The 16828-nt window shown below is 47.5% G+C and overlaps 1 protein-coding gene across 7 annotated transcripts; it reads right to left on the bottom strand.

Annotated features, from left to right (window-relative positions):
• Nucleotides 1–3466: 3466 nt before the first annotated feature.
• Nucleotides 3467–16507, bottom strand: CHCHD7 (coiled-coil-helix-coiled-coil-helix domain containing 7). 7 transcript variants are annotated; one of them, XM_043483713.1, is made up of 7 exons: nt 16359–16463; nt 14976–15220; nt 13206–13275; nt 11762–11860; nt 7237–7273; nt 6489–6600; nt 3467–5820 (listed from the first exon to the last, which is right to left on the bottom strand). In XM_043483713.1, the coding sequence occupies exons 3-7, from the start codon at nt 13257–13259 to the stop codon at nt 5571–5573; spliced, it is 552 nt and encodes a 183-aa protein (XP_043339648.1). In that variant the 5' UTR covers nt 13260–13275; nt 14976–15220; nt 16359–16463; the 3' UTR covers nt 3467–5570. The 7 variants fall into 7 exon arrangements, with proteins under 7 accessions (XP_043339648.1, XP_043339649.1, XP_043339647.1 ...); XM_043483714.1 differs by having other exon boundaries at nt 14976–15028; nt 16359–16424; XM_043483712.1 differs by lacking the exon at nt 14976–15220 and having other exon boundaries at nt 16359–16507.
• Between the last annotated feature and the right edge of the window lie 321 nt (nt 16508–16828).

Genomic DNA, 16828 nt, shown 5'->3' with positions numbered 1-16828 from the left:
AGCACGCACGAGCACTCTGAGGGCGCACAAACTGCCCTCTCTTCCTCTGCTGAGGCACAGCTCCTGTGACCCTCCCAGGTTGTCTCCATTGCTTCAATTCAGGTGTTATATTGTGAAATATTTTGTCTTGAGTGACATCTTGTGTGGGTGGGACAGCCAGGGGTTCTGAAGCACGGAGGTGAGTTTGTCTCATTCACTTGGCTCATTTAGAGAGACACCACTGCCTCTAGCATATTCTAAGAAGCGATAGGTTATTTCATCATTTGGTGAGATTTCAAGCGCTAGCTTGAAGCATAAGGGGAAAAACCCTGTTGAACCAGGCAGGTGGTCAGAGCACTCTTGGTTGTGTCATGTCCTGAGATATGCAGACACTCAGCCATCACGTAGTGACAGGAGAGGTAAGGGGGTGGCCCTGGGAAGGTCTCGGAATTTGCCACAGAGGCCTTGCTCCTCCACTTCTGACCTGGTTCTGCATCCCAGGGGTGGGAATTGGGGAGCAGGACCCCACCCTCCAACACAAACGTAGAGCAGTAGGTCAGAGGTGGTTTATTCTCCCTTTGGCCTAGAGGGGCCCTCCGCAATTGAGACAGGTTTATCAGGCTTTGTCTGCCTCTGTCAGAGGTGAAGGTCCAATAAATAGTTAGCTCGGCCCCCAGTAGCGGGTAATCTACCTGCAATGCAGGAGACATAGGAGACACGGGTTCTATCCCTGGGCCGAGAAGATCCCCTGGAGGAGGAAATGGCAACCCACTCCAGTATTCTTGTCTGGAGAATCCCATGGACAGTGGAGCCTGGCAGGCTACAATTCATCAAGTCACAGAGTCAGACATGACTGAGCAACTGAGTATGCACATCAGTGGCCAAGACAGCCTGTTTCCTCCGAAGGAAGGAAGCCTTTCTTCCCTCTACCTTCTATCTATGGGTGACATTCCTCCGACCTCAAGTGAGTGTCCTGCTCATCCTTCACCAGCTCTTGGCCACACCTCCGAGCTTGACCGCAGGTGCACCGGGCCGCGTCCTGGAGGAAAGAGAGAAACTGAGGCAGTCATGCAAGTGCTGGGGGTCACATCAGCGGGCAGTTAACTGCATTTCTCACTTCGGTCTTAGGATCTCCTGTGGGGAGAGATCTCTTTCTTCAAAGGTGTTTAGCGCTCTGTAGACCCCAGTCGGAAGTGTTTCTGAATCCCAAACCTTCCTGCGGAGCCTCTGTGTATTCCACAAGTGCTCTCAGTCCTCGCTGCCTGGGGTTTACAAGTTCAGGGCGCCCTGTGGGCTTTGGCTGCCTGGGCCCTGGGGAGCTTTGACAGTGCTTTTCGCTGTGCATTTCCATCACCTCCATTAGCTATGATTATCAGGTTCTTAAATGCTTATTCCTGCTTTCCCTGGGACATTCGTATGACCTATTTTACTCCCACGTCCTAAACCAGGAGATGATCATTAGAAAAACGAGGTCAGAACAGCAAGAAGGAAAGTCACCCATCTGGGTGGTGGCCCCAACTGCTGTCAGAGAAATGAGCTTTGCTGCCTCTGAATCAGTACATCCATACCCCCTTCCCATCCCACATCCACTGCTCCTCGTGCCTCTTCTCTTGCCTTTACGGTCCTTTTATTTACAACACTTACAACTTTCTAATAAGCTACCTAATAATAGTTTATTCATTGTGTTTATTGCTTACTCATTCTCTCTCTCTCCAATCATATAAGTCCCGTGAGGGCACAGGTTTTTGCCTATCTTGTTCAGTAATCAATCTTAAGTTCCAAGGACAGTATAAGGCATAGTAAGTATTCAATAAATAGTTGCTGGAAAATAAAAAAGAAGTATTTGCTGTACAAATGAATGAATGTCGAATGACAGATACCTGTCTGATGCTCAGGTCATAACACATACCCTTCAGAGTGCTAAATCTTTTCCTTGCTTAATCTCATCTCTACGTACAAAGCTTCAGCAAAATTTTAAAACTTGGCCATTCTTTCTTCTACTCTCTTTACCTCCTCTCACAACTGTAAACCAGAAATTTTATTTCATCTAAACACAACCATTTCCTTGGTCCAGTCTGACCCTATTCTCCAAAGAACCCCATGCTTCAGTAAGAAATTCTCAGTTGTTCACCCTCTTCTAATTAAATCCATCCCATTATTTGTTTTATTGTTCAGAGAAGTACTCAAAATTTCAGAAACATAAACATTTCTGGGAAAAAAACCTCTTCAAGTTAATATAATTGTCTATCTTTGCAAACATGCTACTGTCTTCTTGAGGATTACTACTGCCAAATCATACAATCTTGCGCAGCTGGCCCTCTCCCTTAGAGATACCCAGATAGTAGAATTACTATAATTAGTTTTGCAATCACTCAGCACCAAAGAACTCTTACTCACGACCGGGATACTGTTTTTGAGATGACAAGTTCAACAACATGGAAGGAAGTGGTACTGATCTAAAGACTAGTCTAGTGAAGAAAAAACAAAGTCTAAGATCTCTGATTTTCAAAATGTAATCTCCTGGAATATAGAGTTCATGGGTATATTTTGCTTTTCCTTCTCCTCAAAAGGGAGGGACACAGAATAAAAATAAGTGAGATTTATCAGTGCTTCCTATGGTCCAGTTACCGTGCTAAGCTTTTGACAGCCATCATCTTGACTCCTGGCCCAGGTTAACTGTAAAATGTTGGCATTTCACAGTTGCAGAACTGAGACGTCTACGTTGAAGCAATTATCCAGAGCCCACTGCTTAGGACAGCTAGAAAGAAGTAGGGTTGCCCCTACCTTCAATCACCAGCCGCACCCCTCCCATCCTGTCCCTTATTTCCTCCGCTTTCCACATCTTCTCCCCATGCCCAGCCCGAAAGGATAAATAAAGGGGCTTCTGAAGAGACAGACAGGTAAGTGACCCTGACACTGCTCTGAGCCCTTTTGTGTCCTGAGGGGCTGGAGCCATGCCCCCACCAGGAACAAAACTCAGGAGCTGCAACAAGGTGGGGTGTGCTGCTGTTTGAATTGTTGTTGGGTCTTGTTTTCTCAAGAAATGTAGTCCACAGAGCTTGTGCAAGACATTCTTCAAAAGCGGGAATTACATACAGAAGCTGTCAAGGGTCTGGAATGCGGTTCTACAGGATATCATCTATGTTTCAAGAGAGACAAGATGACAGCTCCAGCTACCAAGCCCATGAACCGCAAAGTGGAAACACCCCCACCCCGGCCATGAGTCCCCAAGTCTCTAAGAAGCCCGGGTGTGTGTCAGGAAGCACTTCAGCACACCAGATTGACGAAGTCCACCTTTTTATCCAGGAGAGCCTCCTCTCTCTGCAGATGACCCAGACCTTGGCCTTCCTCTTCCTTGCTCTTCACGACAAACAGCGTGGTTATCACATCGATGTCATGTTCCTCTGACATCTCCGGAGCAGAAGACACAGGCATGGTGACAAGGCAGCCAGGACCAAACATTTGGGGAGATTTCTTAGAGGTTTGGTGAAGTCAGTCACATGGTCACACAAACTAACTTGTAAATTTATTTGTATGAATCCTTATTTTTACATCACACGTGGAAGCCTTTTATTTGTGTAGACTCAGTATTAAATGATGAAATGAATAGTAACTGGAACACTAGGCAAAGTCAGGAGCTGCAAAGAAAATGTAAAATGCTGTGAGGCCATGTCTATGTGGGATGAGGAATGTGAAGGTCAGAGATGCATGGCATTTGCATGGATCACAGCTTATAGGGTAGAAGTTTTGCTCCTGTATCTGCGACCCAGGAAGATGCCTGGCTTCCCATGGGGTGGGCTGTGCAATTAACAGGACGTTTCTGACACTGCCTTAAAAACTGCAAGGTGCCACACAAACAGAAGTGTCAGGACAGACTGCTTCTGCAGTTTAGCACAAGATGTAATGGGGACAACCTAGGTCTACACCTGGGCACGTGACAGAACATGCATCTAGTTACAGAGTGGACTAGTGCTGCATGGGGTGCTCGGGCACTGGGAGGGTACAGATGGCAGAGTTACTTCTGAAATAGGGTAAGGACTGGTGTGAAGTAGAGCTGACCCACCACAAGTCTGCTCCTAAACGGAGCAGAGGATGGCTTTGCAAAAGCAGCAGCAAAATGCTCCCAACCGTGGGCAGGAACAATCAGCTCTGTTTATGCAGCTCAGGCCCTAAGCACCAAGGCACAGTAAACTTCTGACTGATGTGGTAAATGGCTTGTTCTTATCATCTGCCCCCAACCCCCACCCCAAAATGAAGTTTTTTACTTGTCCTTGCTTATCAGAGGTTTCGGGTATACATGAAGCAACTAGGATGGGGGTGTAGAGTGTGAAGTTGAAGCTCTAGTACTCTTGACGTGATCTGAAGAATCGACTCACTGGAGAAGACCCTGATGCTGGGAAAGATGGAGGGCAGGAGAAGGGGACAACAGAGGATGAGATGGTTGGATGGCATCACCAACTCAAAGGACATGAATCTGAGCAAATGCCAGGAAATGCTGAAGGACAGGGAAGCCTGGCGTGCTGCAGTCCATGGTGTCACAGAGTTGGACACGATTGAGCGACTGAACAACAGTGTGAGAAGAAATCTATAAGGACAACATTCTGGGCCAAATTATGTAATAAAACTATAAAAGTAAAGCAGTAAATGAAACAGTTTGACTTCTTGCAATCTTCTCCAGCAGAGATGGGTTTAGGGGGTCAAGTAAGAAGATTGTTGTAGTTGGTATCAGTTTTCAGAGTAGACCAAGAATTAGCCAGGCTTTCACTGATTACCTATAAATCCACTATCTTTTTATCAATGCATTTGAAATATTAATCATACCTACTTGCATGCCACACATGAAACCTGCTGTGGGACAACCTACAGGAAGTTATGGCATTTCTTAAAGACATATTCCCAGGACAAAAGGCTTTGAAAGAGTCAGTGGTTTGCTCAGGTTGTAATGGCACCAAGTGGCAGAGCCTGAACTCACTCCTAGGAACTGACTCCAAATGCAGTGCCATTTTCACACCAAGTTTGGGTCTGGCTTCCGGGTATTACATGGATTTCTGCTGCTGGAAGCTTTATTTTCACTGTGAACAACCTTTCTCCTCAGTGTTCACCACGCTGGGCAGGTCATTCTCTCCTCCCCGACAACCCCACTCCCCCCCTCCCATCTCAACACCCTATACTTGCCCCTCCTTCACCCCACCCACCCTGAAGACAGGTAGAGCCCACCCTGATTCTTCTTTCTCCAGGACGACCATCAGGACTGGTGGAGGAGTCCGAGTTGGTATCAAGCTAATCTGTGGTCTCTAAACACAGTAATGAAGGGACTTCCCTGGTAGTCCAGTGGTTAAGAATCTGCCTCCTGTAGGGGCCCCAGGTTCGATCCCTGGTTGGGGAACTAGATCTCACATGCCACAACTTAAGATCCCACATGCCGCATGGTGTGGCCAAAATAAATAAAATTTTGAGAAGAGAAAAACAGTGATGAAACACAGTGAATCTGAGCGCACAGCCCAAGGGAATGTTTGTGAATGGGGCTGGTCCTATAAGCCAGCAGGTTTGCAGAATGTAAGCCAGGAGGTCTCCTAGAAGCGAGCAGGTGTTCAGACGTGGACTTGACATTTGGCTGTGCAACAGCTCCATCCAGGGCAGAGGCAGAGCCTGGTGGCCCTGAGAGTCACCTGCCTGGGGCCGGGGGGCCACAGCGGCCACCCTGCCGTTTCAGGCGTCAAGCACACTTGGTCCTGATGCAGGCGCCCATCCATGAAAGCTGTTTCTGGGGTTGTGACTGCAGACCAGACCCAGTCCACCTCATTCAATTTCCTTTTCAGAATAGAGCATTTCACACTTCTTCTTCTACAAAATACAAAACCAAAAAGGTGAAGTTAAAAAGTCGGCTCAGGTGGCACTGGTGGTAAAGAATCTTCCTGCCAATGCAGGAGACGCAAGGGACTTGGGTTTGATCCCCGGGTCAGGAAGATCCCCTGGAGAAGGAAATGGCAACCCACTCCCGTATTCTTGCCTGAAAATTTCCATGGGCAGACGAGCCTGGTGGGCTTTAGCCCACGGGGCTGCAAAGGGTCAGACATGACTGAGCATGCACAGGTGACTTTATTTTCCAGGTTCTATGACATCTGACTATGTGAACTCACAAAGTGAGAGGCACCATGGAGCTGGGAGCTGGGGAGTGAGATGGGCTCTGATGAGGTGGTACAGAGGCTGCAGACACAGCCAGGGGCTGAAGGTCAGGGGAGATCCGACTGCAGCCCAGGAGGCCGGGGCGCTTGGCTGGGAGGACTAGGCCGCTCAGGGAGCTGCGTGGGTGCGGGAGACCCCGTGTCTGGGAGGAGGCAGCTGTATTGTCGGTCTCCCTCCCTGAAGACTAGGGCCCTTGAGGACAGAGCCTGGGTCTTGTGTGTCCAAAAACACACCCTCCCCACCCTGCTCAAGCCTGCACCCTTTACACGTGGTGCTGGATGGCCAGGACCGTGTAAACAAGAGGAGGGACTGTGGATGTTTACCCTAAGGTGACGGCAGGGCTCGGGAAGTTCAAGGAGGGGGTCACTGGGTTTCCATCTGGGGAGGGTTCTCTGGGCTGCCGTACCGAGGAGGGCCTGAAGTGGACCAGGATTCCTGCGGGAGACAGTGTAGATGGTAGAAGGGATCCCGGACCATCACCATAACCTCTGAACCAGCCTCTCCTTAATTACCCTTCTCAACACACAAGTCAAGTGTGTTGACTTGACCTTCTTTATCTCAGAACCCTGCAGAGCTTTCCCTTCTGTAGAGAGTCAAGTTTAAGTCCTTGGAACAGCCTTCGAGGCCACACACAATGTGATCCTAAGCCACCTGTCCACAGCCCCTGCCACTGCCTTCATCTGCTCTTTCAGCCAGTAAGAGGATGTGTCTGTCAAGGCCACTCACCCTCTGGGAAGCTTGCTTCTGCCCCTCCCAGGGGGCCATCCTCCAGGGACCATCTCAAAGTCTCCTGAGGCCGGTGGTGCCTTGCTCCTCCCGATGGTTACCCCAGCGCTCTGCACACTGTGGGCACTTTGCTAAGGCTTGTGGAGTAGAATCAAACTGCAGTGCTTGCAGCTGGATTCATTTAATACTTAATTGAGCAGCAGAAACCATAAGCAAAAAGACTGATCCATTTAATTACCTTAAAATATAAAATACTGCTCCGAAATGAAAATACAAAGTTAAAAGACAAACTGGGAAAAATACATAGAATACATATGACGAAGAGGTATTAATAAATTTTCTTACCAAGCCAAGCATTCCCCAACTGGTTCACAGCAACAATCTAAGAAGAAGAAAAAAAAGGGCAAAGGAAATAAATACACCCATTCCATTTTTCACTCATCAATGATAAGGATGGAAGTTTTAAAGTGCCCAGCGGGAATGAGGGCCTGAGGAACAAGGAAGAACTCATAGGCTTTTCATCCAGGACTGTGAAGGTAGGCTTCCTGGGGGAAGGAGTAACTACAAAATTCAAACTAATGAAACCTTCAGCCTAGAAATTTCACTCTTAGAAATGTAGCATGTAGATAAAAGACAGAACAGGCAAAGCACTCATAGCTGACATTACTTCTAAGAGGAAAGGAATCCATCTGTGGGAAATGGGTCCATGACCTAGTATCTCACAAGGAAAGACCTACAGTGGACCTGTAACCAGCCATGCAGAACTATTCCAAACTACACTGCTCAGTGGAAAAGGCCAAGCGCCTCCACTCACGCACTACCATGTTCTTTTGCAAACCAAATATACAGCTATACCTGCTGTTTAGTTGCTAAGTTGTGTCCAACTCTTTTCAACCCCACAGACTGTAGGCCTGCCAGGCTCCTCTGTCCATGGCACTTCCCAGGCAAGAATACTGGAGTGGGTTGCCACTTCCTTCTCCAGGGGAATCTTCCTGACCCAGGGATCGAACCTGTGCCACTGGGTCACCTGGGAAGCACTGGGATGTGCCTGTACTTGCATGCAAGACCTTGAAAACCCCCGACATTGGCTGCTTCTGGGCAGATTTATTTACATTGTATACCCATTCACATTGTTTGAATCTGCCCTGTTTTCCAATGTGTTCAATTTTAAAAGTCTGCCTTCCCCAAACACATGCAGAGCTGTTGATCATTTATTATATACTAGAAGCTTCCTAGGGAGGTGTTATGGACAGAACTGCTTCTTGGAGTAGGTGACATTGCTACGTCCATTATAGTGGATGACATTGCTTCCATCCTTCAAGAGCATCTGGATAACTACAACCATGTAGCTCTTAGAAGAAACACAGATGTTAACCTTTGGACTTTTTTGGAGACATGACACCAAAAGCTACAACCACCACCACGAATTGGACTACATCAAAATGAAAAGCTTCTGTGTTTCAAAAGACACCATGAAGTGCAAACACAACATATTCAGAATGGGAGATAAAATTTACAAACCATGTATTTTATCAGGGACGTGTATCTAGTGTGTGTAAAGGACTCTAGCAGTGATAAAGATACAAAACCCAATTTAAAAATGGGCAAAGGATCTGAGCAAACATTTCTCCAAAGAAGATCTCTAAGTGGCCGATATGTATGTAAAAAGATGCTCAGCATCATCAGACATCAGGGAAATGCAAATGAAAACCCCAATGAGGTACCAGCTCAGGCCCTCTAGGACGGCTGTCATCAAACGTGGGTATTACAATAAATGTTAATGAGCATGTGAACAAACTGGAACTCTGATGATATGCTGTCAAGAGGTGCTGCCACTCTGGAAAACACGCTGGCTCCTCAAAAGACTAAATGTACTTACCACAAGACCCAGTATGGTCACACCGGTTCAACTGCTGGGCATATATCCAAAAAGACGCTGTCTATGCAAAAACTTGTACACACAAGTTTCAAGAAGCAACACACCTTGTAAAAAGGCCAATAACGCAAACAACCCAAATACCTGTCAACTGATGAATGTATAAATGAAATGTGGTATATTCACACAATGGAAGCTTTGTCAGCAACAAAAAGAATGAAGCACTGATATCAGCAGCGGGACTGAACCTTGAGAACACGAGGTTGAGGGAAAGAAACCAGTCACCAAAGATCACAAGGTGCATGACGCCATTTATGGAAATGTCCAGAGCAGGCAACTCTGGAGACAGAAAGTAGGTGAGTAGGTGCCTGAGTGTTGGGGATGTGAAGTGGGGACGAAGGGTGGTGTATGTTAGAAGCAGATCAAGAGTGCTAACAGGTACAGGCTTTCTTTCTGGGGTGATGCCTCCTAAAATCAACTGTGGGGATGGATGACAATTTTGTCAATATACTACTGATAAAAACCATTGCACTGTACACTTTAAACAAATGATTTACATGGTATACATATTGCACGTTGATAAACCTGCTATTTAAAAATAAAAAGAGCTAGGCCAGGACAAATAAATGTGGATATTGGTATGTACATTTAAAAAGGTGACATTAAAATTCCACTCTTAAATACACCTAGAAGTACTGAAATGTTTCTTACACAGTAAGTATTCGTTTCTTGTCAGCTCCTATCTAAATCCATCATTTTTGCAATCAATACAAATCAAAGAATTTCTGAAACAATTCTACCTTTTATTTGAATAGAATCATATTTGAAAATAAAGGTTCCATAGTTTAAAAACCTCTGACCTGGACTAGGTTTGGACTAGGACCAACGAGCTAGACCGTTTGTGTCAGCGGCTGTCATAATATTCCCGCACCAGGACCAGACGAAGAGAAGGGACACAAACTATCTGTTTTCACTTTCTGTACACATGAAATTTGATCAAATAATGTGTCTTTTACAAAGCAATCCTGTAAATGAAAGACCCTGGATTTTAAAAGGCGGTGAGTTTGAGACCTGCTTTACAACACCACCCCAGTCATGATACTGAATATTCTCGCTTTTATATCATAAAATGAAGCTCAGCTCCAGCCTCATCCTGTGTTGCAATCACCTGACGAACCCCAGCCCCTCCTTGTCCATCTCATCCTGCAGGTAGAAACCCCACCTCTGAAAGCATCACCTTTTCTTTAGAAGGCTGTCCAGTAATCACAGACTTCAGTCACAGAATCCTTTGACTAAGCCCATCCTTAAGGAAACATAAAGAAAACCAGTTCTCTGTACGTCATTTAAAGACACCTGTGCCTCCCCAAGGCTTTTTAAATCAAGGTACATGAGTGATGTCAGGGCAGAGACCTTAGTGACATGCCTGGGACTGAGGCCCATCAGGTACCCACCCTGGACCTGCCGTCCAGTCTGCTCCCCACCACCCCTCCAGGGGGACAGTCCACAGACTGCTCTCCACACGCGGCTCCAGCCCGCCCTCTGTGGTGCTGTCACACACATCACTTCCCTTCCTCGGAGACGCTGCCTCCCTTTCACCCCCATTAATCCCTCCCTTGTTCACATCTTACTTCTTTCTCTCAAGACCCAGCGGAAAAGCTCAACTCTCCACCGAGCTATTCCTAAGGCCCCCTTGCCTTCAGCAAGTCTTGTGAAGTCGGGGACGTGGCAGAGCCGGAGGGGCCCTCTCTCATCGTGGTATTGACAGCAGAAGTGGAGGACACGGGACTTCCCCTGAGGAATCCGAGCTCTGTCTGCGTAAGGCCTGAAAGGTCTTATGAAGTCGCAGTAACCACTTATTAAAAATATTTATCTGTGCCTAAGTTAAATAAACAATTTTAATGCAAACACTCAATAGGGCATCTTCCCCATTGCTCCTAAGATCTCGTCTCTCTCTGCGGCCGTGGGCATGGGCGGCTTCACTCCGTTCTGTCTTCTCTGGATCATGACAGAGTTCTACAAGTATGTACAAGAGAGAAGAAACTAGAATCAGTCACATACTAAATGCCAATCAACTGCCAGTAATCAGCTATTGTGTCTTCCAAAAGGAAACATAAAAGGGCAAGTTAAAAAAAAACAAAAAATATATTCTAGGACTCTAGGTAACGTTTTGAGATTATTATCCATTAAACAGAAGTGACTATTCCCCTGGTGGTGGTGGTAGTTTAGTTGCCAAGTCCTGTCCAACTGCTATGTGACCCCATGGACTGTAGCCCGCCATGTAGCCCATGGACTGTAGCCCGCCCGGCTCCTCTGTTCCTGGGATTTCCTAGGTAAGAACACTGGAGTGTCATTTCCTTATCCAGGGGTGTTCCTGACCCAGGGATCAAACCCACATCTCCTGCATTGCAGGTAGGTTCTCTACTACTGTGCATCCAGGGAAGCCCCAATATTCCCAAAAGAATATGTCACCTGTTACTAGGATGGGGACACAGTGTTGAACTACCAGCCCAGGAGCACAGCCCACCAAGAGCTCAGGAACTGCCCAAAGGAGCCAACAGGTGACCACAACAGGTGAGTGAACAGAGGGAAAGGAAGCCATTGGAGCCAGTGCTCAGAGAAGCAGAAATTACAATATATATGAGAAAATGGGGACCATGGGCAGTGGTGGGGGAGTAGGAGGCAGAAAAAGAAGCCGGATACATGTGGTGACAGGGCAAGCCCGCCAGTCCATCCACCTCTAGAAAACTAACACGATGACAAGATACTGATCCACGTAGGAAGACCCACCTCGGTTGGAGCTACATCCTCACACATGGGAGGGGGTGAGGCAGCCAACGAGAGTGCCTGAGGGTCCTGAGGGCACACGGGGGATGTGGTCGGAAAGGTGGGCTTCCCACAGCCATCTAAGGAAGGGTGGTGGGTTCAGACAAACCTCAGGCTTCAGACTCATGCCTAACAGATGAGTTCTAACAGAGGTGACCAAGCCAAGCTTACCCAGAACTTCCGGCAGTTCTTGTACTTCAAGAAGTGAGAGGAACAGCTCTCCTTGTCATAGTTATTTTCGGCCATGCATCTGGTAGACGCGTCCGATTCCTTAAATATGTAAAACAGCCAGCATTTAGGAGGCAGAGTGGCATCTAAAAAACAGATACACACACCTCTGAAGCTGCGTCCCCCCGAGCAGATAACCGGAGAGAGTTTCAAACACTTTCACTCCCAGGGGCCTGGGTTTAATCCCTGTTGGGGAACTAAGACTGCACAGTGGGGCCAAAAGAAAAAAAAAATTCACTGCTGCATAGCAGAAGCCAAACCCCATCTCCTGACTCACAGGGCAGCTCTCCACTCCTCCAAGTTCTCACCTGGACTTGAACGTTTGATGTTAAGGTGATTTCAAGACCCTAAGTAAATAGCTAATGACTGCTCTACAACAAGGTAAAGTAAAGTAACGACATTCATCTCAATGTAAGTTTGGCTATCATTCACTCCATTACGCAAGTAAATACACTATTATGTCAGTAATTTTAATAGGTATCATTAATATCACTTCAAAACTGAAGAGAGCCACACAGGGCTACAAGTTCAAAGGAGGGTAGCTGCCATTTGGGAATTAAAGTTTAGCTGTCTGAACTGGAAGTAGATTGGATAACAAACTTCAAAGTGAAAGGCATGATTCTGAGAAGTCATCTAAAGGAAAACTTTAAATTAAGGGCAAGTAATTTGCTTCACAGATCTGAGAAACATGGTTTATCTAAAGCAACTTAGGAAAGCTGCTGAAAATAGATTTCAAGTAGAACAAAGCCAATACTCCATGCCAAATATTTAACAAATGTGTATATTTGGAAAATGCATGTGAATCGGGAAATATAATTTTCATAGCACCAGTTCGATGGCTGCCTTATTCAAGGATGACAATGCCACAAGTTAAGAACTGCTAACTGTACCAAATAAATGCCAATAAACGATTTTAACAACAAAACGTTTTGTTTACGTGGTACCCTTGTGAAAACCTTCAGGCTTTAAATAGTCTAACTCAGTTATCAGCCTTTCACTCTCAGCGAGGTGGTCTCAGGGACATGATGAAATCATTGCTATCACAACATAAATTTCAGTAACCATCTAAAAATACCTACTTTCCAACTTTGAATGTTTGGACTCAAGAATTTCCTCAGTGATGCACATGCTTGTCTAGTGTTAAGAGTGACAACTAAAAGCTTGTATGCTCTACAAATTAGGGAAACTCAAAAAAGAGCTGAGTCTTTGTCAGCTAAATGATGAATACCTAAAAATGCTTTTGTGAAATAAGGATACGCAGGCCATGAATGTTTCTTGTACAGGAATAACTTTATTCAAGAATTGCAGAAAACTGATGCCCACAAAATCAGAAGACGCTTATTTTTCCAACTTAATACTTGTAACAATTCAAAGCCAACCAGCTTACCGACAAGCAAGGGTTTATGTCAGGATCCCTCAGCCTCCGCATCACCATGGGCATCCTAAGTGTCTTCTCCCTGCAGGCAGAGGTTGGGAAGGGTAACACAGTGGATGGCACACAAGTCAGTGAAGCCTCATCAACTCCGCAAATACAGTACCGGAAAAGTTAACTCTGGCATAAAGATTTTCTAGTGAGGAACTCACGCGCGCTCTGTATTTTCAGAATGAAGACTTGGATGTGATTCTCCTCTACCCTGACTCATGCCTCAGCACAAAGGCCTTGTTTAAACTGTTTAAGTGCCTCTACTGAAATCTGACTACAATGTTCAGAGAGAAAGTTCCGCTAAAATTCAGTTTTAGTTTACTCCTATTTCTAAAGGTGGCTCAGTGGTAAAGAATCTGCCTGCCAATGCAGGAGACAAGAGTTCTACCCCTGGGTTGGGAAGATCCCCTGGAGGTGGTACTGACAACCCACTCCAGTATTCTTGCCTGGAGAATTCCACGGACAGATGAGCCTGGCAGGCTATAGTCTATGAGGTCGCAGAGTCAGACTGACTTTAAGTGACTAAAAGACAACAATATCTATAAACTAAACAATTAAATGTATTAACAAAACAAAAATACAGCATGCACTCTACTGACTACTTCCTTATTATACACTGATTAGCACACAAAATACGGGTGGAATAATTTAGTACAACTTAGGAAAAATTTGTCAACTAAAGTACCTGAATGTCTACTCTGTGGCCTGTCCTGGCCAATATACCAAAAAATTTATAAATAAATAAAAAAACACCAAAGTTATTGCTCAGTGGACATTTTGAAAAGTTAAAAAAAAAAAAAATCTGAAACTTAACTTCCCAAAGGCATTTTCTATTTAACTGATACATCCAGGGATAAAGGGAAGTGAGGGAACACCACTGCGGCACATTCATCTTCTGGCTAAAGCCCTATAGGCATACAGCTTGAAGGAGCCTTTATCAATTAAAGATGATCACAGTTCTCTAAGAGCCAATTAGGGATTCCAAGTCAAATCATATACTCTTATTACAAGTAGGTCACCTATATTATCCCAGGACAACTGCCCTCTCTAATGAATCTAACTGAAATTGGTATGCTTGTTATCTTCAAAGACACATCATAGACATGAACGAAAAGAGAATTTTTTTTAAAAAAAAAACTCAACTACTTGTAACAACACAATTCTTTATTTCAACATATTGGCATATTATCAATGAGCCACCCACAAATATTTTTAAATGCTCAGCGCTAACTTTATGGAACTTACCCCTGAATCCCGCTCTAGCTTAACTTTTACCTAAAGATCAAATTAGACAGCAAATAATGTAGGATGACCTACCCAAAACACCAATGAATAAAAAACTGCGTCAGTATAACTAGACAGAGCTCTGAACTTTTGTACAAAATGGTTTCTACTTCCCTTCCCCAAGATGGGACCATCAAAAAATATGAGCCATATTTTTAAATATTTTTAAAGTACGTTCAGGTAAAACAATCAAACCCCCATAAGCTCCTGAAAAGTGGAGGTATTCTAGAATCATGAGTCAACTAGTTCCCTTTCTCTTTTACAAGAAAGATCAGGATGTCCAAGCTAAAAGGGATAACCTTTGCAAAGAAGGATGGAAAAAAGTCTAACCCTTCCAGGTCCTTTCAGTAAGTAATCTATTTTATGATGTTCATTGACCAATACGTGAGTACACCTAGCTAACACAAATCTCTTGGCAAGAAGAAAATTCAAGATGCTGTTCAACTGTACCTAGAAGCTTCTTCCTCTCCCGAACACAATTTCTTTGCGGGCTTGACTTCTTCCTAAGACAGGTGAGGGCACAAAATGAACTCACGGCTTTCTTGTCTACATGTGTCCCGTGCTCTGAACACAGAGCTCTGCTCCGCTGTTCACACTCCTTGGATGTAATCTCAACAATGATGGGACGCAGACTGAACTCAGGTTGCCCCCCTTCCGTGAAAGTGTTCTACTTTTTATCACCATCGTCGGACCACCTAGGTAACATCATATATACCGAATCAGGTTTGCTGTAGGAATTTATTCATCGTTCCTTTCCTTTCCCTTCCGGGTTCTAAATCCCAGTCAATCTAAGTTTGGATTTCCGACTGTCACCTGCTCTGCACGAACCCACATGTAATAACTGGAAATGAAGAGGAAATGTCAGTTTACAGTGAGGAGCGGGGCTGAAAGCGGCTGTTCCGCTAAGGAGGCCTCATCTACTTACTCTCTGAAGGTAACAAACAAACATGCCTAAGCTCTCTGTCCGCAGAGGACAGTCAGAGAGAAACCAACGATTTGAGGGAGGGGGCGCAAAAAAGCACAGCACGTTTGAGGAAGAGCTCTCAACGCTTTCTGCAAAGGGCAAGCTGCTTTAAACAGTATTTCTTGACTTTCCATCCACTGGTTCCACGTCCCCACTTGGAGCAGCTTTGCAAGGGAAGGGAACGCTGCTGACCGGTCCAAGGTCCCCTGCCACCACCACCGCCCGCGCCCCCAGGCTGTCCGAGCCCAGGCAGGGCTGCGGGCCTCCCCACCACAGGAGCAGCCGTCGGGAACCTGCAACGCGTCCCACGAGGCATTTGACCCTCCAACGTACGTCTGGGAGCAGGCGGCGGATCAGGAAGTCGGGGTGGCCTTACGGAGGGCCCGGGGAAGGCCAGAGGAGACCCCGGAGCGAGGCGAGCCCCAGGCCCGCGGCCTCCAGAAAGCTGCCCGTCCAACCTTGTGAGCGGTGGGCGCAGGTGAACACACCTTGCTCTCACTTTCGACGGCACCCAGAGGGCAGGGGGCGAAGAAAACACAGGGAACTGGGGGCACGGGCGGGGGGGCGGGGGGCCGATTACGCTCCAAAGGCTGGGAAGGAAGGATGAAGGAAGGGCTGGGGGTTCCCGGGCAGGGGGCACCTCCCTCGGCCCCGGCCCGAGGAGACCCGTGTCGCCACGAGCAAGCGCAACAGCAAGAGGCCCGCGCCTAGGCGAGGCCTGGTGGAGGCGGCTTCACGCCAGAGACGCGACTGCGGGTCCCGCGGCGGCCCGGGCGCGCCAGTCTCTTCCCGCAGCCCTGCAGCCGCGGCGGAGAGAAAGCGGGGGGAGGTGGGGGGAGTGGGGGGGGGGGGGCGGGGAAACCACTCACCTCGGGCGGCCGCTCCGCCAGCGCCCAGGCCGTCTCCAGCTCCAAACACGTCAATGGCTCACGCAGCTGGGCCTTAAGTAGCGCGCATCCCAACGTGCTGCCCCCGCTCCTCGGCGGCCGCCGACCCAATCAGCGCGCCCCGTCGCCTGACTGACAGCCGAGCGGGTCCCGGCTCGGCGGGGGCGGGCGGGCCTCGCCCCGCCCCCAGTCGGCGGGAGGAGGGCCGAGGCCGGAGGAGTGGGCGGGGCGGTGCTCCCGACCCCGCCTCCGCCCCCGCCCCGCCGCGCCCCCCGCGCCGCGGCCCTCCTCTTAACACTTCGGCTTGACTGGCGGTGCGGCAGGCCAATCGCAGGGCGCAGCTGCGGCGGCGGCGGCACCCAGTGGCCGGCCCCGGGGCGGAGCGCGCGGGGAAGGGCGGGGGGGGCGGGCGCAGCGGCGGGCGGGGGCAGGGGGCGGGCCGGCGGGAGGCG

Source organism: Cervus canadensis, chromosome 12 (genome assembly GCF_019320065.1).
Source record: "Cervus canadensis isolate Bull #8, Minnesota chromosome 12, ASM1932006v1, whole genome shotgun sequence".
Classification (NCBI taxonomy): domain Eukaryota; kingdom Metazoa; phylum Chordata; class Mammalia; order Artiodactyla; family Cervidae; genus Cervus; species Cervus canadensis.
The sequence above is the reverse complement of the archived record's forward strand: the minus strand, read 5'-3'. Positions and strand labels throughout refer to the sequence as shown.